This window comes from Mixophyes fleayi, chromosome 5 (assembly GCF_038048845.1).
Source record: "Mixophyes fleayi isolate aMixFle1 chromosome 5, aMixFle1.hap1, whole genome shotgun sequence".
Classification (NCBI taxonomy): Eukaryota; Metazoa; Chordata; class Amphibia; order Anura; family Limnodynastidae; genus Mixophyes; species Mixophyes fleayi.
The window spans coordinates 257,365,392-257,389,406 of record NC_134406.1 but is presented as its reverse complement, the minus strand read 5'-3'; the positions used below and the strand labels follow the sequence as shown (position 1 = coordinate 257,389,406).

The following is a 24,015-nucleotide window of genomic DNA, read 5'->3' as shown; positions in this document are numbered from 1 at the left end:
AGTGATGAATTTAAAACATCAGATATGGATTGTCTAATTTCCTGGATGTTGAAAACAAAAAGCAACTTTTAGAATGACCTTTCCAATTCTTCCCTGGCAGGGGCCATCTTTCTTTTCACACTACTTGCCAAATCTGCCCTTCGCTCTTTTTCATACAATGAAAGTGTGACGAAGTTCCCAGATACAAAGTAAATTAATCAAGGCTGTGCATGTGTGTGCCAGTTGGCTCAGGTACAGGTAGTTGATGATGTCCTGGTCAATTAGAAATTTATATGTCGGAGTTCCAGGCCACTTTATTGTATTTGAAAAAAAATCAATATGTGATATAGAAGATTTTTTTTCCTCTCTTTTTCTTACAGCTGTTACCTGCCCTTATCCACCTCAGGTGTCTAATGGGAGGTTGGAGGGAACAAACTTCGATTGGGGTTTTAGTATCAGTTATGCCTGTTTTCCCGGTTACGAACTATCCTTCCCCGCAGTCTTGACCTGTGTTGGCAACGGAACCTGGAGTGGAGAAGTTCCACAATGTTTACGTGAGTTATATTCTGTGGATATGGGAACATCTTTCTTTTTCTTTTAATATCATATGCATTTGGGTAAATGATCTTCAAACAAAAAGTCTGAACACACCAAAGCGCCATGAAAATCTCATCTAATTTCAGAAGACCTTCGAGCAGTGCTGATTTTTGATAGCCATTAAATTACCTTAATGCTAAAGCCATATAAATCCCCATGATAGATGCAGTACATTGAACTGCGGTCTAATGTCAGTGCATATGCATACGGTACAACAGGCTTTAATGTGTTATATTTTTGGTGCAGATATTCAAAATACAGGATGAAAGCAAGTTTAATAAAATGGAGCTGGTAGAACATGTGTGCTGTAACTGATAGCAGCTAATCAGACATTACCTTTCATTAGTTTTGCAACACCATGCTGGTAAAAGCCGATATATGATTGGTTGTCTTGAATATCAGCACTGCATTACTCTTTGCATCATGTTAATAGAGAATTTCCCTTAGATGAATGAGCCATAGGGAAAACAATATAAGACAAAATGAACAAAACAGAAACCCTCTCCCATTCCACTAACTTTGAGATGATTCTTGATGTACTATCAATAAGTACAGATACTGAATCTGTTATCCAAACTGCTTGAAATGTATGGCTATCCAGAGAACAGTTACCTCTGTAATTTGGAGCACCGTGCCTAAATAATATACTAAATCGAATTTGATATTCACCCCTGTCTTTCCCTACATTTTCCTAACACATTAAAACCTGCAGTGTTTCTCTCAGTGGCTGTGGAAGGACACAGTTTGTAGTCATGCCTGTGTGTAGGAAAGCATTGTAGTAATACGATTTTTTTTATGGTTTTCTGAACTTTCTGGAAAATTGGTTTATAAATTAAAGATCCATTACATGTATTTGTAAGATGAGAAGAAAGTAATAAAAACATAATGTTAAATCTGTAATAAATTATCATATTTAATTTTTATCAAAAAGCCACACAAAAGCATTGCTAAAAGGTGTATTGGAGCTATTTCATAAAATTATCCTTTACATAATATCTGATCACCCTGCAATAGCTGAGATTCATCAGTTTCCTGGATTACTCCCATGCTGACTTGTGACATATCATCTTATCAATCACTATCGGGTCCTTCAAGTGCAAAATGATGCAGTATTGGGAAATAGTAATCTCTGAAGTGTTGCCAGGGAATATTGTAATTATGCACTCCATTAATGTTTCCATAGAGAGCCACAGTTGTAGATTGCAATGCCTTTGTATTGTCTACCCTAGTCGCACATCATTAGTTCCAAGGAGAAATCTTTACAGCTAAAGTGCCTCCTCTCGCTTTTCCAAGGAATCCTATAACATCCCAACAGTATTTATCCTGAATTTGTCTTCCAAGCCATTACCTTCTAGGGTGTATTGAGGGACTAGTTTATATAAGGATTTCTACAACTGAGTTTTCTACAATGTATTTCTCTGTACCAAAAACTGAATTGACAATTAACCAAGCAAAGCTTTAATTTTATTTGGCTATGGTTAAAAGTAAATATTGATGCAGTAGATTTGTTGATATTATTTGTTTAATTACTGGTGCATTTATGATGATTTAGCCAAGTTTTACGTAATTTTGTGTATGGTAATTCATTTTCCTTTCTTCTCAGCAAAAATGATTTTTAGTGATTTCAGATTCCCTACCTACCATAATATTTAGCAAATTTCTTCTGCATTTGCATTCAGTTCTGAAAAGGAGAAAATAAGTAGTAAAATTTAAAAATCGTGTTGTGCATGTATCACACATCTGTACAATTAGGTGACCCACACATCCTAAAGGGCTTTCCGGATCATGCTACAATAAATTCTGGCACAATCACACCTTGAGACATGCACTTAATTGTGACGTTCATCTCACAAGAACACTTACCAGCTGTATATTTTAATTATTGGAAAATAAGATATACTCTTAATTAACACTGTGTTAAAAATGTGATGTTATAATATATTTAGATTTGCAGAAAATCACCAACAGCTGTGTAATAGCATCATTTTAACACCAAAATGATTTTTCTGTTTCCAAAACGTATTTGCCTCAAACTTCTGTTATCCACCCCGCATGTAATATGGAAGCACAAAATGGAGATTTACTAGGCAGCGGCGTTCTGCGTGGTTTGTAAACCACCACATATGGCATGCGATTTTCAGAGCCAAATCACTGGTTTAACTAACCTGCAGTTTGGAAACTGAAAACCCAAAGTTGTGCGATGTGTGGTGGTTTGCAAAGTTCCAAACTATATGCGGTATACAGCAAACTGCATGTGGTATAGATCGAACCCCACATGGTTTTGGCCAAACTGGCAGAAAAAAGACTGACTTCTTTAGACAGAGTTCTGGCTGGCAAGACAACGCATGGTTTGAGCTAACTGACCAGTCAGAGCAGAAAGGATAAGGTAGTTATTTATTTAGGGGTCATTAATTATGGGGGCAATACAATTTTATTAAGCTGACAGTATTCATTTATTATTCTAATAAACAGTCAATATAAATGTATTATTTTATTATGGAGACAATATTATTTATTTTATAACGAGGTACAATACAAATGTATTATTTTATAACTGGGGCAATATTAATGTATTATTTTATAACAGGGGCAATACAGTCTGATTTATAACAAGGATCAATGAGAATTTATTTATCATTGAGAATTTATTTATGATTTACTTATATCTCTAACCTCCTCTCCATCCACACTCCCGCCCATTCCCTGTGATCGCCCAATGACAGATGCCTTTCCTCCACACTGATCACCTCATCCCATGCCAGAATTCAAGACTTCTCCCGTGCTGCCTCCTTCCACTGAAACAACCTGCCACCCTCCCTTCGTCTGTCCCCTAATCTTGGCTCCTTCAAGCGGGCTCTCAAACCCATTTGTTCCTCAAGGCCTACCATCCATCCACTTAATCTTCATCTTCCTTGCTCTCCTTTTCTCTCACTCCCTCTATCCTCATGCGCTCGATCCCCTCTACTGACTCCCCTTGTGCCTGCTGTCTGTCTCCCCGTCCCTTAGAATGTAAGCTCCTACGAGCAGGGCATTTGTCCCTTCTGTCTCAATACCATTTCTTCCTCGCCTACACCACTGTACCTATTTTACTCGGAGATAGAAGTCTTGGTTATAATTGTTTTACCCTGTACTGTGACACCCTGGTATACTGTCTGTACTGTTAATCTGTATTTTGTACAGCACTGTGGATATCTTGTGGCACCATATAACTAAAAAATAATAATAATAATGATGGAGCAACACTTATTATTTCCAGGTGGGGATATTGTTTACAATCCACATATATGGCACTAGAAGTGCCAACATGCATAGTTCTAGAAATAATAAGTGTTGACCCCACATATTATATATTTTCTTTAAAATCCAATAACAAGCAACCAGTAATGTCCCAAGGTTAGAAAGAGAGAAATTATTTTGTCTTACCCTGTTCAAATTACAGAAAATGTGCCATTTAGCCAATGTAACCTGGTGACTTTTGAATTAATGGAACATATGTACTGTTGTTATATGCAGCAAAACAATAACAATTTTGCAATTTGTATCAACAAGAAAAATGTAAAAATCGATAACAATGGAATTGTCATTTGTTATTTTGTATCCAGTAGCAAATAATTTGCTCAGAGTGTTTTGCAGCCATAACATTCAAATAGTAGCACATCATAAAAATGCAATATCTGAGTTGGATAGCTTGATTCTAAAACACACATCATTTTATGATTCACTTTTACAGGCTTTGAACATGTTTTTGCTAAAGCAACTTAGAAATGATGAGAGGTGTACAAATATCATTCTGTTTCTGCAACACTCCTTGTTTTATCTCGACATCCACTTGTGTAAGAATTGGCATATCTTCTTGGTCGCTCTGGTGCGGGAAATAGATGCTAACCCAGATTCTCTGTACCTGCTGAGAAACTTGCCAATGGCAGCATCCATCAGCCTCACAAGTTGCTGCCAATTATTAGCTGCTTTAATCATGTCTTAGGGGGCCATTTATCAAATGGAGAAAAGCCCTATCTCACCCTTTTTCGAGCTTAGACTTTTCTTTATATATATCTTTATTTATCAATGGCTAAATGCCTGCGATAGCTTGTCTATCTCCAGTGGATAGCCAGCTTGCGCTGTGTATCGCTGTCCCCATAGAGCTATATTGGGGTGAAAAAGATGCTCAATTTATTAAGCATTAAAAAGTAAAACTTTCCCACCAATAGGAGATTCTTCTCTTGAATAGTTAACACTATCTCTGTATGACATAACCTACAGTAGAGGATGTAAAGGCCAAGAGAGAAACAGTGAAGAGACAGCTTACCTCTTCCTAGTTATTCCTCTGCAGAGTCTGCACATGCTCAGTATCTTTTTTTTTTCTCTGTACTCAACTTCTTCTCATTAATTTATACTATTAACATTGTCCCATATTCATTGGTCATCAATACATAAATTATCACCTAAAAATATTTTTTCTTTGCTGTGTGGTGTTTACATTAATGAGAAGAAGCTGATTACATTTAAAAAGAAAAGATATTGAGCACGCATTGACTTATTGCAGAAAATGCTCATTTAATTCAATAGCGGATGCACCAACTATTGCTGTGCTAACAAAGCCAAGCGGAAGTCAAATATTGAGGAGAAACCAGGACAGTCACTTTTTTCGACATTGCTGTCTTGTGAGTTCTAATTGATAAATTAAGATGGTATTCATATATATATATATATATATATATATATATATATATATATATATATATACCATCTTACCTCTCCGCTTCTGACTTTGCCACCTTTTTCTCTTCCAAAATTGGGGCCATCAGACTGAATATCTGCTCTTCCCCTTCTCCCACCTCCCTCTTTGCTTCACCTCTCATTAACACCCAACTCTGGTGCTCCTTCTGCCCTACAACAGGTGAAGAAGTTCACTCTCTCATTCAGTCCTCTTCACCCTCTACCTGCCCTCTCGATCCCATCCCCTCTCACCTCCTTCGCTCTCTTTCTCCCACTGCCTGCTCCTACCTCGCACACCTTTTCAACCTATCACTCTCCTCTGGGGTAGTACCCTTCTCATTTAAACACGCTCTCATCTCTCCTATCCCTAAGAAACCCAATCTCGACCCCACATCTCTTGCCAATTATCGCCCTATCTCTCTTCTCCCCTATGCCTCTAAATTACTTGAGCGGATTGTCTGTAGCCGCCTAACCAGGCACCTCTCGGACAATTCCCTCCTTGACCCTCTCCAATCCGGCTACCGCACCCTCCACTCTACCGAAACGGCCCTGGCCAAGGTTACTAATGATCTCCTATCGGCCAAATCCAAGGGTCACTTTTCCCTACTAATCCTCCTTGACCTCTCCGCAGCCTTCGACACCGTGGACCACCCCCTCCTGCTGCAAACTCTTCTCTCTCTCGGCCTCTCTGGTTCTGTCCACGCCTGGTTCACCTCTTACCTTGCTAACCGCTCCTTCTATGTATCCACGTCTGGTTCTTCCTCCTCCCCTACCCTCTCGCAGTAGGAGTCCCGCAGGGCTCCGTTCTTGGCCCTCTACTCTTTTCCCTCTATACTTCCTCCCTTGGTGCTCTCATCTCCTCCTTTGGCCTTCAGTATCACCTTTATGCTGACGACATTCAACTCTACATCTCTTCACCTGATCTTTCCCCCACCCTCCTCGCTCAGGTATCTGACTGCCTCTCCGCCATCTCCTCCTGGATGTCGGAGCGCTTTCTCAAAATCAACATTTCCAAAACTGAACTCATTGTCTTTCCTCCTCCCAACCACCCATCCCACCATGATCTCTCCATTGTCGTTAACAACACTACCATCTCCTCTGTCACCCAACTCCGCTGCTTGGGTGTCACCCTTGAATCCTCTCTCTCTTTTGCCCCCCACATTCATTCCCTTGCCCAAGCCTGTCGCTTCCAACTACGCAACATCGCCCGCATCCGTCCCTTTCTCTCTCAGGAGGCCACCAAAACTATCATACACGCACTCATCATCTCCCGCCTGGATTACTGCAACCTCCTCCTCACCGGCCTCCCCCACTCTCATCTCTCCCCCCTCCGCTCTATACTCAACGCGGCCGCAAGACTCATCTACCTCTCACACCGCTCCTCCTCTGCCTCCCCTCTCTGCCTTGCCCTTCACTGGCTCCCCTTCCCCTACAGAATTCTTTTCAAACTCCTCACCACCACTTACAAGGCTCTCTCCCACTCTACTGCCCCTTATATCTCCAACCTCCTCTCCATTCACACTCCCGCCCGCTCCCTGCGCTCGGCCAATGACCGTCGCCTCTCCTCCACTCTGATCACCTCTTCCCATTCCAGAATCCAGGACTTTTCCCGTGCAGCCCCCCTTCACTGGAATGACCTCCCTCGCTCCATCCGCCTCTCTCCCACTCTGTGCTCCTTCAAACGTGCACTCAAAACTCACCTCTTTCTCAAAGCCTACCACCCGTCCACTTAACCCCTATTTCCTCCGCTCATTCTCCTCTCTCTCCCATTGCCTCAACCGCTCCTCTTGTGCCAGGTCTGTCAACCCTCCCTTAGGATGTAAGCTCGAATGAGCAGGGCCCTCTTCCCTCCTGTCTCCTTACCCGTTCTTCTGCTCTGTGTCTATTGCATCTGCCTGCCTGGAGTTTCTGAAATATTGGTACTTTTTGTTTATTGTTCTGTACTGTTATACCCTGTATAGTCTACTGTTTGTACTATGTGCGGCGCTGCGGAAACCTTGTGGCGCCTAACAAATAAATGATAATAATAATAATAGTAATATAGGCCCGTTGCACAGGTTGGTTCTGCTGGAATTTCAGGAAGTATGAATTGGTGGTGACTGCAGAAGGAGATCATGTTGTAGTGCTTTAATTTAATTTTATCCTGTTAAAAACTCTTGTTGGCTTGCAACTCAAATTCCAGAATGTCTATCCTATATTCTGACTTGATTTCTAGACTAACACCTTTGCCAATGACCTTAAACCACTAGGCTTTCTACAGCTACCTCACTTGATGTAAATCCTTCAGGATCTTTCTTAATTTTCTTTCAGTAAATTCCCTATTAGCTGGAATAAAAGTGATAAATGTTGCTCGTCCTCTAATAATCCTTCTCAGCAAGATCTATAATGACCCTGAGGAAATTAAAGAACCATACCTTAAACAGCAAGTTAAGAGGAATCAGAGTAGCAGTATAGTTACACACAGATAGACTGCAGGCAGACACTATCAGATATGGAGGAGAGAGCACTGTTGTCATAGAATCCAAACAACACCTTTGTTTTCATATCTCCCTTGGTGAAATACTTCTTTATGAACTGCACATTAAATAGAGAGAAGGGAAGTTTGTTGAAGCTGTAGAAGAAAAAGGATGATCTCCAGAATCATTTGCTAAGATGTTTTCTTTGTGTTATTAGAGTAAAATAGCTCAAGATAACCTGTATTTGCAGCAACAGGTTGCTAATTTGCTTACCCCTATTTTTGTTGTCAGCTAAACAACTTATGGACATTTAAAGTTTCAGAAGTGTCCTCTGAACAATAACTATCAACCCATGCTTAAATAGAGCGGGCCCTCAACTGGGAATGTCTTTCTATGTACTAGGGGAATTCCTGTAGAAATCAAACTTCTACAGTGCATCACCATGGGCTAGATTTACTAAGCTGCAGGTTTGAAAAAGTGGGGATGTTGCCTATAGCAAGTCTAGCTGTCATTTTGTAGAAGGTACTAAATAAATGAAAGCTAGAATCTGATTGGTTGCTATAGGCAACATCCCCACTTTTTCAAACCCGCAGCTTAGTAAATCTAGCCCCATGACTCTAAATATGCCAGCACCAATAGCTATCACTATTAACATGCAAAATGCTATTTCAGCCATATGTATGTGACTGCAAAACTTTTTTTAACTATGTACATGTGCTTATTATGTAGGTATAATGAAGGACTGCTTTTGTTTCAGACAAATATTATGATTGAGTATATGGCGTGAGCATTGGGTGTTCACCTATATTTGTGATGCAACTGCCAAGTGTTACTTTATACTGGTGCGCTATACTGCGCTATTTGGTGAATCCACACAGTCCAGTGGTCACCTGGTCCTGCCATACGGAAACATTATGTGCTCCAACTGTATGTTTTCTAAATTAGCAGTTGTATAGCTCTGTTTATCCTGTTATCAGTGATTTGTAGCACAAATAGGCTCACATGTCAAAAAGAGCTCTCTATATGCATTATTAATATTTTTCAGTGCAAATATGCTGAAGGGGAAATCAAGTCTCCTTACTGGTCACATCAAATCCAAACCTGGACCTATTCGCACAATTATAAAAAAAAGCACCAAACAGTATTACAGAAAGGTGGCAGGCTGCTGGCCAGTGGTTAAAATCCAGATTACTGAACTTTTTCAAATTTTTTTTTTGCTATTTGTAGGTGTTTATGGCAGCCAAATAAATATCATTCAGATCATTGCAGGTCCCTAGAACTCAAATGGCTATTAAAGAAGTGTGCAAGGTTTTTTAAAATGGATGGATACCATTTAAATACGTTATTTAACCGCTTAGTGGTTAGCACTTCTGCCTCTCAGCACTGGAGTCAGGAGTTCAATTCCCGACCTTGGTGGAGTTTTTTTGTTCTCCCCGTGTGTGCGTGGGGTTGCTTCAGTTTCCTCCTACACTCCAAATATATACTAGTAGGTTAATTGTCTGCTTTTAAATTGACCCTAGTTTCTCCCGGTGTCTGTGTGTGTGTATGTTAGGGAATTTAGAATGTAAGCTTCAATGGGGCAGGGACTGATGTAAGTGAGTTCTCTGTACAGCGCTGCAGAATTAGTGGCGTTATATAAATAACTGCTGATGATGATGATACCTTGCCAAAGGGATCATCACATCCGCTCACATGACATCTTCGCTGGCCAGGTAGATCCAGCAAACAATGACATTAAATAATGTGGATCAGCTAAGTGTGTCTCTTCACTTTAAACATCCATATCAAATGCTGCTATTAGAAAGTTAAATAATGTTTGTTAAATAATGCATATAATGTTAACTTTAATGTAATGAAATGCTTAGAGGTAGGAATCTGCTCCCCTAATATTTGCTGTTTTGAGGTTCAGGTAACCTATTTGACTTATTCGTAATAGCATTTTGACATAGACAATATTGTATATATTCTACCTTGCATTGTTAATAATTAAAAATAAATGTAAAAAATAATATGTTAATATGTACAATCTGTTAATTTGGACTAATCGGGCCTAAGCATACAGCAAAATGTGACATATGTTCATACATGCAGATTTCTGCAGATACTTATACCTCTGATTGGGCTCCAGTCTCAGCAGGAAGATAACATTCAGGGCACCTTTTCTGCATCTTCCAGTGTGGTGTTTCTAATTATACTTGTGAAATGCCCCAAATGATGAATGTATGTATGGTAAACAAGACAAACATTGAGCCAATGGATGAACTTTTAAAGATTTACTGTTAATAATTGTAAAACAGATGTTCCCTTTGCAGCAGAGTTTTACACTAATGACCACAGTATATAAAGCCTTAGAATAACTGCATTAATTAAGAACTTCAAATTACAGAGGGAGAGAAAGGAGAGGAAAATAAATTTTGATGTAAAAAGTTAATCGCCTGCACTGTGACCTTAACCGAGACCGATAATTTATTTGCAATGATCAATTTTATTATAGTGAAGCATCATATTTATGCCCAGTAGTTGTGATATCCGCTCCATGCTAAACAGCTGATTAAAGGATATTAAACATTTCTAAAGAGAAGGAGAACCACTTATTCAGAGCATCTATATATCCACACCTCCTTCTGTTAATTGAGCAATATTATGGGGCTAAATTATAGGGACTCATAATGCATGCAGAAAAAGGCACACATAAAAAAAAACATATTAACATGTACACCAATCAGCCACAAAGTTAAAACCACCTGCCTAATATTGTGTAGGGCCTCTCCGTGTGTCCAAAACAACTCTGATCCATCAAGGCTTAGTCCTCTGATGGTGTCCTGTGGTATCTGGCACCAGGATGTTAGCAGCAGATCCTTTAAGTCCTGTAAGTTGCGAGGTGGGGACTCCATGGCTAAGACTTTGTTTTCCAGTACTTCCTACAGATCCTCGATCAGATTGAGATCTGGGGAATTCAGAGGACGAGTCAACACTTTGAACATCTTGTTCTCATGTTCCTCAAACTATTCCTGAACAATTTTTGCAGTGTGGCAGGGTGCATGATGCTGCTGAAAGAGACCACTGTCGTCAGGGAATACCGCTGCCATGAAGGGGTGTACTTGGTCGGCAAAACTGTTTAGGTAGATGCGTGTCAAATTAACATCCACATGAAACCAAGGGTCATAAGTTTCCCAGTAAAACATTGCCCAGAGCATCTACCTCTGCTGGCTTTCCTTCTTCCCATAGTGTATCCTGGTACCATCTCTTCCCCAGATAAACGGCGCACACGCATCCGGCTGTCCACATGATGTAAAAGAAAACTTTATTAATTAGACCAGACCACCTTCTTCCACTGCTCCACGGTCCAGTTTTGGCGCTCAAGTCCTTTTTGTAGGAGCTTTTGAAGGTGGACAAGGGTCAGCATGGGCACTCTGACTGGTCTGCAGCTACTCAGCCCCATACGCAGCAAGCTACGATGCACTGTGTGTTCTGTCACCTTTCTATCATTGCCAGCATTAACCTTTTCAGCAATTGTGCTACAGTAGCTCTTCTGTGGGATTGGACCAGACAGGCTAGCTTTTGTTCCCCACACGCAACAATGACCCTTGGACGCCAATGACTCTGTGTCCTTATCACTGGTTACCCTTTCTTAGACCACTGCATACTGAGAACACCACACAAGACCTGCCGTTATGGAGATGTTCTGACCCAGTCGTCTAGCCATCACAAATTGGCCCTTGTCAAAGTTATTCAGATCCTTAGACGTGGCCATTTTTCATGCTTCCAACACATCAACTTCAAGAACTGACTGTTCAATGCTGCCTAATATATCCCACCCCTTGACAGGTGCCATTGTAACGAGATAATCAGTGTTATTCACTTCACTTGTAGGTTCTGTTAACCTGAGCTGATCGGTGTATATCTTGATGCTGAGTCGAACTCATTTCAAGATGTATCCAGCTCAAAACAGAAACATTCATGTCATGCGTACTTCAGATGTGCGTCAGGTGTAAACATGTGTAATCTTTCACCCCACGGTAGCGTAAAGATCTTGCTTTACAGTGTTAGTAGTATATGTCAAGTTACCCTATAAAATAAAATTATATAATGAAGTGTCATGTAAACAAGAGAGAATGTCTTGATAATTATTAATAAATGTGAACGTACAATTGTTTGTTGATAAAATGTAAGGGAATACAAACACAAATGCAAATTAAATTACTTACAAACCTTTGTTGTTTTCCCGTTTAAAATATCAATCTTTATCCTGCAGTAGTCCTAATGATTTGGCATAACATAATAATATAGCCACAATGCTAATGATTACTAATGATTACTGGAGAGGTCATTGCATAATCAGCAGATCAGAACAGGCTCTCAGTGAAGGGTACAAGACAATCCTAGGGCTGCATGTGGTCCTCTGAGCCTTCAGATTTATTTGTTTTAACTTGTACAAAATGTCTGCTGATACGTTATTACAGATACTAAAATACTGTTTTAACTTATTTCTGAGATTAAAGGTAATGTTCGGCCCTTTGGAAGGTTAGACGGCCGCCCATGCGTCCTCTGAAGCCTATCAATGGGCTAGATAGTGCTGTTGATAGTCATCATCATCTTTGTGTATTGTTGCACTATCCCTCCAACACTTCTGATAGTGAACATGCCCTTAGTGTACTCGACCTACGCTTCCCGCCACAACCCTCCCCTCTTTCACCTCTACAGGTTTAATGGAATGCAAGTCAACAAAATGCAAAATCCTATATAAAGTACTATGCATTTTTGGTGTGCATGCACAGACATCAATGCTGACAACCTAAGGATCATGTGGTGCTGCATTGATTTCAAATTATGTTTTAGATTACTTTTTTACAAAACTACCTTGTATTATGTGTAGATATTTCTACACATTTTGCCTTATGCCATCTTGCAGCAGCAAACTTAGTTGAAACTATGGAAAAGTGCTGATTTTTCCCACCTCTTAGGTGGTGTAATTACTGGTTCCATACCTCTCCTCTGTCTCGATTTCAGTGGGAAAGTCTCTAATATAAGGCTGCGTCCCATTGTCCCACCCAGGGACATGTTTCTGCCTCGAGTGGGAATGTTGGGGGAAGGCAGATAGTTAATGGGCAGCCCTCCGGGGACTTGCAAGGTATAAGTTTCATTTGTGAGGTTAAAAATCCCTACATTGCCCCAGACTTTAAGCATACTTGCCTATTCACAGGATTGTCTGGGAGACTCCTGAATTTCCGGTTGTTCACCTGGATTTCCTGGAGAGCAGGAGATCCTCCAGCATCCTGCCCACATCCTAGTGAAGTGGGCAGGTCAGAGGCATTAATACTTAGAATTCTGCAAATCAGATTTTCATTTTTGACCCCCTGTCATCATGGAATAGTCACATGTTATCACACCCATATTCCAAACGAACCAGTAATCTGCTTCTGCTTTTGTCTCAATACTGACATGACCGCTGATCAATACACATGTATCACCTGTGTGTCAAAATAAGGTATTTTATGTGCATTATATTTGTGTATGTGTATATAATGTATTATAACCAGGGCTGTAGTTATCATGAAGGTCAGAAAGGTAAATGTTTAGGGCAGCAATGGTCAGTGGGCAGAAAATGTTCATTTTGCTTACATCTTGTCCCCTCTGAAGAAGCCCAGGTGAAACGTACGTCAGGGAACGACGTAACACTGACGTCCATACCCAGAAGTTGGAGCCTTAGCAGTGGTGATGACCCGTGTGCCGGCTGCATTCTCTTCGCTCTGTTTAGCAAACCTCCTCAATAGCAATTTTCATTATTAATAGCAGTTTAGATCAAAAGAAGTTTTCACTTCTATTGGTATCCATGTTGACGGATCAGTAAGTGATCCTCTAGTCCAGACAGTTTGCATTGATATCAGTGTGACGGCTGCATTCTCTCTGCTCTGAATAGCCAACCTTTTCAGTAGCGATTTCTAGTATTAGCAGCACCGAAGATTACAAGAGCTATTCACTTCGATCGGTAGTCATAAGTATAGATCACAAAGTGATTCTCTAGTCCGGGCATTTTCTATTTAAATCCTAGTAAAACAGAGATCTAGGCAGCAGGGAGGGTAATCTGAGCTCCGATCATAATATTTCTATCATAATAATGGGACAGTGGTGTACAATAATCAAGGTGCAAAACAATTAAGGATTTTATATAACACATTGCACAGTTATTAGATTAATGGAAGCAATCCACAGCGGACAAATAGCCAAATAAATGGTATGCAAATAATTTGTTCCTGTGTGGTAATCACATTAGCATCACTGTCTCAACACTGGCCAAAACATCAAGCCGTGCCCATATAATGACAGGGCAATGGGACAGACACATAAATGGATGAATGAGCATATTGCAAGTGAAACAGATCACAGAGTGTATAGTTCAAACACACCTAATCTCAGCAGGAATTTTCCTAGCAATGTGGCGATTTATCAGTGTGACACACAAGACGTCTACAATATATATATATATATATATATATATATATATATATATATAATGCTAAATATATATATATATATATATATATATATATATATATATATATATATATATATATATTTATTTAGCATCATCATTCATATTTGTCCCATAGGCCCCATCTGTGATTTCTCTACCTTTGTCTTCAGAGAATAATATCAGTTGCGCGAATGTATCAAGTAAGCAATAGCTGAGACCTACAGATACCTCAATGTTTGATCCTTGATACAGGAATAACTATAGAAATGAGGTGCACTGTTTGTGGGTGGTCACCTTTATTAATTATCAACTCCCACGGAAGGGTACATCTTTTTACATTCACACATGTTTTTGTACAAATGTGACATTTCACTTTATATGTTATATCTATGCTTTTAATATTTCACCATTTAAATGTCCTGGTAGAAATTAAATATTTTGCTCACTACATCAATAAAACTTAAGTTTTATTAATCACTTAGACAGACTAGAGTGATTTCAGTCCCTTCTTTTTGAACCCTTGTTAATTGTATTCTCTTTTCCTCTTGTCCAACAATTTATTTGCCCCAGGTAAAATATTATGGAGATGGGTTAGTTAAATAAAAGAACATAAGTGTTTGGCGTGCACAGTGGCTAATTTAGGGAACATTCACACACAATGAAGAGGACAGCACAAACTGTAATAATATATTTCTTCAAACAATGAAATGAAAAGCAATTCAATCAACTAAAAATATGGGATTCCGCTAAATGTAATTTTTTTTTTTTTTACTACTTTTGTATGTAATTTTCATTGCACAATTTTAAAGCCGTTTTAATGGCTTAAAAATTGAAACGTTGTCCGTGGGTTTGATTAATGCCGAAGTGCACTCATTTTTATAAGACTGATATATATATAGCCTGAATTGATAAAAAAAACACAAGACCCAAAATGGCAATGCTAGTTAAAATTGTTGTTGTAAGTTAACTTTTATGGTAGAAAATTACAAATAAAACTGTAAACAAGAATATACTTTTTTCAAATTATTTGCTATAGTAACTCACTATACTGCACCTAATTGGGATAACATTAGTTTGCATTTTCAGCAAACCATTTTGCAAATTACTTTTATTAACTGTAACTTTATTAACCTTTTGTTTACACTTAGCCCACTCAATCTTTGATGTAGAATCAATTAAAAGGATACAAGAAAAAAGAAGAATATGCAGTTGTCACCAGGGGGTAAACGTATAATACCCCGGTTTTCTCAACTCGCGGGAGATTGGCGTCTTTGCAGCTTAAATTTAAAGCGACGCTGCCTTGTAAAGGGAAGTTTCCCTTTACAAGGCAGCGCCGGTATAAATTTAAGCTGCAAAGACGCTGATCTCCCGCGAGTTGAGAAAACCGGGGTATGGTACATTTACCCCCATGAGACCTAAATGCAAAACGTTTTGCATAAAAGATATGATTAATAACATTCACAAATCTACAAACAAATGTAAATTACAATGTAACATAAATGCACAGTGCCAGTATCCACCAACTAACTACAGCCAGGAACTAGCACAGAGCTTGTAATCATCAACAACCCAGAGTTAGGAACTAACACAGAGCCTGTAATCACAACAGCCCAGAGTCAGGAACTAGAACAGAGCCTGTAATCATCAACAACCCAGAGTTAGGAACTAACACAGAGCCTGTAACCACCAACAGCCCAGAGTCAAGAACTAGCACAGAGCCTGTAATCATCAACAGCCCAGAGTCAGGAACTAGCATAGAGCCTGTAATCAACAGCCCAGAGTCAGGAACTAGCACAGAGGCTGTAATCACCAACAGCCCAGAGTAAGGAACTAGCACAGAGGCTGTAATCACCAACATCCCAGAGTCAGGAACTAGCACAGTGCCTGTAATCACCCACAGCCCAGAGTCAGGAACTAGCACAGAGCCTGTAATCACCCACATCCCAGAGTCAGGAACTAGCACAGAGACTGTAATCACCCACATCCCAGAGTCAGGAACTAGCACAGAGCCTGTAATCACCAACAGCCCAGAGTCGGGAACTAGTACAGAGCCTGTAATCACCAACAGACCAGTGTCAGGAACTATCACAGAGCCTGTAATCACCAACAGCCCAGAGTCAGAAACTAGCACAGAGCTTGTAATAACCAACAGCCCAGTGTCAGAAACTAGCACAGAGCCTGTAAACACCAACAGCCCAGTGTCAGGAACTAGCACAGTGCCCTTATCTACCAACGGACAGGAGTCATGGCCTGTTCAGAGGCTACAGAGCCTGTATTCATCAGCTGCTGTCTGGAGCCAGGTTCTAGCACAGTATCTATATCCAGGAACATGATAGTGAGGATAAGTACAGATATTAGAAACCATAAATTATACCTATAATTGATTTAACAGGAGTGGAGTGCTATAAGATGTGTAGGTTAGACTACCTTAATGGTCTATACAATGGATGAAATAATAACAATAAATATAAAAACAACATAAAATGTAACATGGAATATATAAATGATGTGTAATCCAAGGGTGTGGATTTTGCGTAAAACACTCATGTAAATAAAAAATGAAAAATGGGTAGGATGAAACATGAAAATAAAAATAAATCCAAAAATAAGTTAGAAAAAAATAAATAGTTATGACAATAAATATTAAAAAAAAATCCACATTTCAGCAGCAGGGGATGAGTGTTCTCATCTTGTGTGTATCCAATTTATTAGCCAATCACATTGTAGCAGCAGGAGATGAGTGTTCTGGCCCATATGTGAGGCAGTGACCTCTTCACTTGCCTAATTATGTTAGTGAGAACAGGGTTGCATGTGATAGGGAGAGTTTCATGATGTGAGAGGTAGCCATAAAAAAAGTTATATAATGGAAGGAGCAAAATTCCCCTAACAGAATAGAGTATTTATTTATTGCTCCAATGGGGCAGGGACTGATGTGAATGAGTTCTCTGTACAGCGCTGCGGAATTAGTGGCGCTATATAAATAAATGATGATGATATTTATTATTATTTATGAGGTGCCACAGATTCAGTAGCGCCTGATACAGAAGTAAGTAACAAATAGATGAGGTGATACACGTCAGCGGCACAGATGAGTGTGAGTAATGCTAGGGGGACTCACACAGAGTGCAGCAAAAGACGTGACGGGACGTACGCGGGACAGGAGACAGACGTGGGACAACAGGTTGAGAGGACCCTGCCCGTGGGGGCTTACATTCTAAAAGTAGAGTAGGGAAGATTGTCGTATCCAACACACCTCTATGAAAAATAAAGGTTATATATCGAACAACTTATATACTGGTTGGCATTTCTAGACCAATTTACTATGTATTATTAAAAGGCATCAGAGCAGAATATTATTGAGTAAAAACCTAAGTGTCAACCCTAGGTAATTTATATGGGAATGACTCTGTGTTAAGTCTCGTCCTGATTAAAGAATATGTCTTCTATAGAGCATCTTTGTTGTTGCCCTTCAGTTTAAGCTGACTCATGATCACAAAACAATTTTGTTGGTTTAAAGAGATTTATCAAAAGTATATTTGCAATATGGGACTAGCTGTGCCATCCTGGACCTTAGTAAAACAGGTGTCTGCAGACAAGCAGAGCTTAGCATCGAGTAAGCTCTTTTTAATCTTAAAACGTGGTTTCTGCTGGAGGGAAAAATAATACAAAGCTGAAACATTTATAACATATAATACTGTAGATTTACAACACACACAGCTCTGGGTAGACAGTACTAACACATCCCATATGTGTAGTCCAAACTAGACTTGTGATTGTCATTACATTGTAAGACTTGGGGGTAAATGTATCAAGCTGAGAGTTTTCCGGCGGGTTTGAAAAGCCAATCAGATTCTAGCTATCATTTATTTAGTACATTCTACAAAATGACAGCTAGTATCTGATTGGTTGCTATAGGCAACATCTCCACTTTTCAAACCCACAGGAAAACTCTCAGCTTGATACATTTACCCCCTTGGTCAGCCAACCAAAGCCTTACTTTCCTGTTAAGTCTTTCTCTCAGCTGGTCTGTGATCTTTTATTTCAGTTTGAGGGAATTATGTGATTTACTTTTGAGAAAGAAATGGTTTCTAAGACCTGAGCTGAATAGTAGCAGCTATTCTAATATTCACTTATAATCTCCATGTAAATAGATTTTTTAAACATATAAACAAACTTAGAAATAGCTCCTGCTGTTTTCTGAATACAGCTAAATGTTTTTTTTGTTGCTCTGCATACTAATTGTCTGAAACAATCACTCCAGAAATGGTTAAGACATTGTATCAAACATATTTTTTTTTTTTCTTTTCCAATTATTCATAGAGGACTATATAATTTGGAATTACTAATGGAGAGCAAGATTTTAAAAAATGTTGCACTGAACTTTCATATCAAAGGTGTGAGTACCCCTCACATATGCAATATGATTGCAGTACATAATGCAACTATCTTGAAGATACTGGGCAAACATAGTGTGTTCCAAAGTGAAAAAGGCAATACATGATTGGATGTGTCATGTGTTTGGCTCACGTCCAATCACATGCTGCCCTTCTCTATATTCAGTCTGTGCAGTGTCTTTCATGTAATTAATTAAAGACTAATTCAACCTTGATTTTAAATTATAGAATGAAACCCCACTCCTTACCACTAACAGGGGTTCCCGTCTCCTGTTCATCAGATACTTACCTAAGTGGTTAGCACTTCTGCCTTACAGCACTGGGGTCATGAGTTCAATTCCCAGCCATGGCCTTATCTGTAAGGAGTTTGTATGTTCTCCCCGTGTTTGCATGGGTTTCCTCCGGGTGCTCCAGTTTCCTCCCACACTCCAAAAACATACTGGTAGGTTAATTGGCTGCTAACAAATTGACCCTAGTATATGTGTATGTTAGGGAATTTAGACTGTTAGCTCCAATGGGGCAGGGTCTGATGTGAGTGAGTTCTCTGTACAGCGCTGCGGAAATAGTGGCAATTCTAAGTGAGCATGTGCAAGATTTTCATAGTGACAGCACTGGTTCATTCGTGAGAATTTATGCTCCTAGCACATATACAGTATATCAAGAAGATGGCTTGCCTCAACAAGGTGCTAGATCAGTAAACATATTTAATGATAAATGTGCATATATTCTAAACTATTTTCATTTACTTATTACAAACAAAATTATTTCACACAGTTGCTAATTAAAATCTACAAAAAAAAGCTACAAATTAAATTTGTTAAGACAAATTTCCACATTTTTTTTTTTACAGTTGAGATTTTTTTTTTTTTGTCGTGTTCATCCATGTGAAGGGCATAAACGCCAGCATTGTCTCTGGTTTCCTAGTTACTGTCAGCGAAGGGGGAGGGTAATTTATTCTGGTGTCTTGTATCTGGAGAAAGATGTTTCAAGTGTTCAATTGCATGATGGCAACTTGACAAGCACCTCTGCCTTTATAACCCTTATTTTGAAAATGTTACATTAAGGCGAGATTATAGTTTTACTTTTTTTCATCAAAAGAATTCTTTAAAGTGGTTGGCAGCATTAACCACTTTTTTTTCCCCTAAGGGGATTTTTAACACATTTAAAAACTCAGTTTCAGAAATCTATTAATAAGGAGTAAAAGAATTAACAAATGGGAATGAAAAACTCCATTATTCCACATGATGACTATAACTGTTGAGTCAAACAAAAGAAAGCATAAAATATATCTAGCAAAAATCTGCTATATATGTTTAATGAGTGTACTGAATTCTATGTTTCATATTATTTTATACAAAGGTATTATCATTGTGTTATCATTAATGTAGTTTTTAATATTGTTGAAAAGTAGTTTTAATGGCAATATATTGCCCCCCAACTCAACACCTCCGTTCTTTACAAGATCTGCGTCTCTCATCTAGAGATGAGCGGGCTCGGATTTCGGTAATCCGAGCCCACCCGAACAGTGCGGATCTGACGGGATCCGAGCACTGTTCGGGAACTTCCGGGCAGCAAATGAAGCCAAACCGAGGCTATGACATCCAAGTCTCGCGTCGGATCTCGCGAGACTCGGATGTCATAAATTCACCGCTCGCGGCCGCCATCTTCATTCTGGCTGCGATCACTCGTGAGGGAGGTTGTAGTTAGGGAGCTCCTGTCCTGCTTTTCAGTTTAGTGTTGCTTTGTGCTTTGTCCAGTGCTCTGTTCTGCTGAGTCCAGTGGTGCTGCCTGTGTCTCCTGTGCTCTGTTCTGCTAAGGGCATTGTTATATCCAAATTATCCAAAAGTTCTAAAAAAAATGAAAAAAAATTATAAAAAAATTATCCAAAAATAATTGAAAAAAAAAAATATTAAAAAATACTAGGTACTGCTATTTAAAAGTCAAACTACGTTCACTGTTGCTGCTGTACCAAACAATACTAGGTACTGCTATTTAAAAGTCAAACTACGTTCACTGTTGCTGCTGTACCAAAAAATACTAGGTACTGCTATTTAAAAGTCAAAGCATTACTTTGCTGACACCATCCAAGTAGACATGTCAGACAGTCCATATTCTTACTGACAGGAAAAAAAGCCAGTTTGGAAGCCCCTGTACAAACTGGCTCTATTTTACCTGAGTTGTCCCCCCTCCAGTGTGTACTCATAAAGAGTTTTTAGTGCAGCGGGGAACCTGGTCAGTAAACGGCGAAGGAGGTTGCTTCCGCAAAACATAGAAAAAATGATGTTCATAAAAATGAATTATCAATTCCTCAATCAAGTACAGCACTGGCCTCCAGATACTACAGAGGGACCTGTGGTTGTGGAGTGCAGCGGGGACGAATTGATAATGTGTGAGGATGAGGAAGTACACACTGAAGGGGGCCAGGAATCAGAGGATGAGGATGAGGACGACATCTTGCCTCAGTAGAGCCAGTTAAGTTTGTACAGGGAGAGATGAATAGCTTTTTTTGTGTGGGGGCCCAAACAAACCAATCATTTCAGCCACATTAGTTTGGTAGGCCCTGTCGCTGAAATGATTGGTTTGTTAAAGTGTGCATGTCCTATTTCAACAACATAAGGGTGGGTGGGAGGTCCCAAGGACAATTCCATCTTGCACCTTTTTTTTTTCTTTGCCAGCTCATTTTGTGGGGGTCCAAACAAACCAATCATTTCAGCCACAGTTTGATAGGCCCTTTAGCTGAAATGATTGGTTTGTTAAAGTGCGCATGTCCTATTTCAACAACATCAGGGTGGGTGGGAGGGCCCAAGGACAATTCCATCTTGCAACTCTTTTTTTGGCATTATGTGCTCTTTGGGGCCTAGTTCTATCTCCATCAGAGATATTCCTGCAGGCCATGTCACCGGCACAGCTATGTTGGTGTTAGACGTGCGTCCGGTGTCCGCCATCTGTGCAGTGGAATTTAGACTAGTTGAAGGAGGTATTGTGGCCCCGGTACCAAATTGGGTACCGGGGCCACTCCACTACGCAGTCCAGATAGCTGCGTATCAGATATTAAAATACGTTCACTGTTGCTGCCAAATCCAAAAATAATGAAAATGCCCTGTCATCATCGAAAACAAGAGGTATTGACGCGCTAGAACTACACCCTCTATATGCTGCAGAGGATGGAGGAGCAGAAAAAGGCCATTCAAGCCTACACAGCCACCTACGATGGGCCACGTGTTTGTGCCGCTTAGCTTAGACATCCAGCTACCTCGGTGCAATGTTTTGGACTAAAAACAATATTGTGAGGTGTGAGGTGTTCTGAATAGACTGGAAATTAGTGGAAATGATTGTTATTGAATGTTATTGAGGTTAATAATAGCGTAGGAGTGGAAAAAAAAACCAAAAACTGGATTTTAGCACTTTTTATGCTTTTTTAAAAATAAATCAGAACCCAAAACCCTAAATCAGAACCAAAACCTTTCGTCAGGTGTTTTGGCAAAACAAATCAGAACCCAAAACCTCAAGCTAAGCAGAACCCAAAACCTAAAACACTAAAAGTGGCCGGTGCACACCCCTACTCTCATCCACACTCATTACCTGCTCCCATTCCGGTTTATGGAATTCTCTCCCTTGCACTATTATACTTTCCACTAGTCTTTAAACCTACGTTCCTTGAAAATCAACCTCTCCAGGCTAGCTTATCAAATTCCACAATTACCCTCTTACCGCCCTAGGCTATCTTACCCTATCACCACCCTCTACACATTTCACATAAGACTTGCACGTGTTCTTTCTATCCTCAATCAACCAACTGACCCCCTTACCATCATTGCTGTGTCACTGGATCATATAGCCCACTATGCACTTTCTACTATTGTCCTATAGATTGTAAGCTTGTGAGCAGGGTCATTCTTTCTGTCTGTAATACCCAGTCTCTATTGTGTTGTAAAGCACTACGAAACTTGCTGGCGCTATATAAATAATAATAATAATAATATTAATAATAATAATAATAATAATAATAGTGATAAAAAATAATATTGCTATGCAAAATGCTAGCTGGTATGTTTTGCTGTCAAGGCATTTAGGCATTTAAAGAATCTGTGGATAGTGTCTATCTAGTCTTTGGGGTATATTTACTAAACTGCGGGTTTGAGAAAGTGGAGATGTTGCCTATAGCAACCAATCAGATGCTAGCTGTCATTTAGTAGAATGTGCTAAATAAAATAACAGCTAGAATCTGATTGGTTGCTATAGGTAACATCTCCACTTTTTCAAACCCGCAGTTTAGTAAATCTAGCCCTTAGGCTTCTTCATAGACAGCAACAGAGCCACCTACTGGTTATATTAAATAAAAATGCAAAGATGGAGGTTCACTATTTCTTTCAAACTCTTTCAGCCTTTATACCACAATAATCACTTATCAAATATGACTTCTTCGACTAGCGGCATGTTCAATACATTCTACATCAGGTATTGCATTGCAAGCACATACTGTATGTAAAGCTGCAAGACTTTGCATTGAAAGAAATGGCGGCATTTTATCTTTGCATTCGTTTTCTGAATTAAAACGTTGGGTGATATGATAGAAGAGAGTAGTTCTTTGTTTATGTGTGTTTACGCTCAAAAAACATACTGGTAGGTTAATTGACTTCTGACCAAATGGACCCTATGGTGTGTGTGTGGTAGGGAATTTAGACTGTAAGCTCCAATGGGGCAGAGACTGATGGGAATTATTAGATATTCTCTGTACAGCGCTGTGTGATATCATGGTCGCTACATAAATAACCAATAATAATTATATTTATACCTTGTTAGTCTTGCACTGTCCTGCAATATCTGCTATTTAGCCATGCAGGTACTGTGATTTTGCAGAGACTTTGTGATAGAGACTGAGGTACTGACACTTTATATTGTATTTTCTATCAGGCAGATTGCATTGCATTTTTATTTCTATAACTTTTTGACAGCTAAATACTTCAGCATTTATGTAATGCTTAACTAACATTATTCAAAAGCATGAAAGCAGAGTGAATTAAATAGTCACAAATACTTTCTGCCTTGTTTTGAATTTTAGGATGGTCTCTACGGGACACCGTTATATAAAAGCAAAATTTAACAACAGAAGTCACATGACCAATCTATCCTGTCTTTTAAAATAAGTCTAAAATAATTTTTAATCTTAGCATGAGGTTTCAGTATTAGCCTATTGTTTGCATTCACATCCACATGCAAACAGCAACTTTTCAGTCTTACACCAGCCAGCTACATTGTGTGACTTAATCAAGGCATTTTTACTGTTTTTCATTAAGTGAAATATAATTGTTTAATGTATTTAAAGGACTATTAAAGATTTAAAATCAAAAGGAAAGTCATTATAGTACTCTTTTGGCCAGTTTCAGCTGCTATGGCA

At 39.3% G+C, this 24,015-nt stretch overlaps 1 protein-coding gene across 1 annotated transcript in view; it reads left to right on the top strand.

Annotated features, from left to right (window-relative positions):
• Positions 1–24,015, top strand: part of CSMD3 (CUB and Sushi multiple domains 3) — an 853,424-nt gene that overhangs the window by 804,332 nt on the left and 25,077 nt on the right. The window contains exon 61 of the mRNA XM_075213978.1: positions 360–533. Within this exon, the coding sequence (XP_075070079.1) occupies positions 360–533 (174 nt within the window). The remainder of the gene's footprint in view (positions 1–359; positions 534–24,015) is intronic.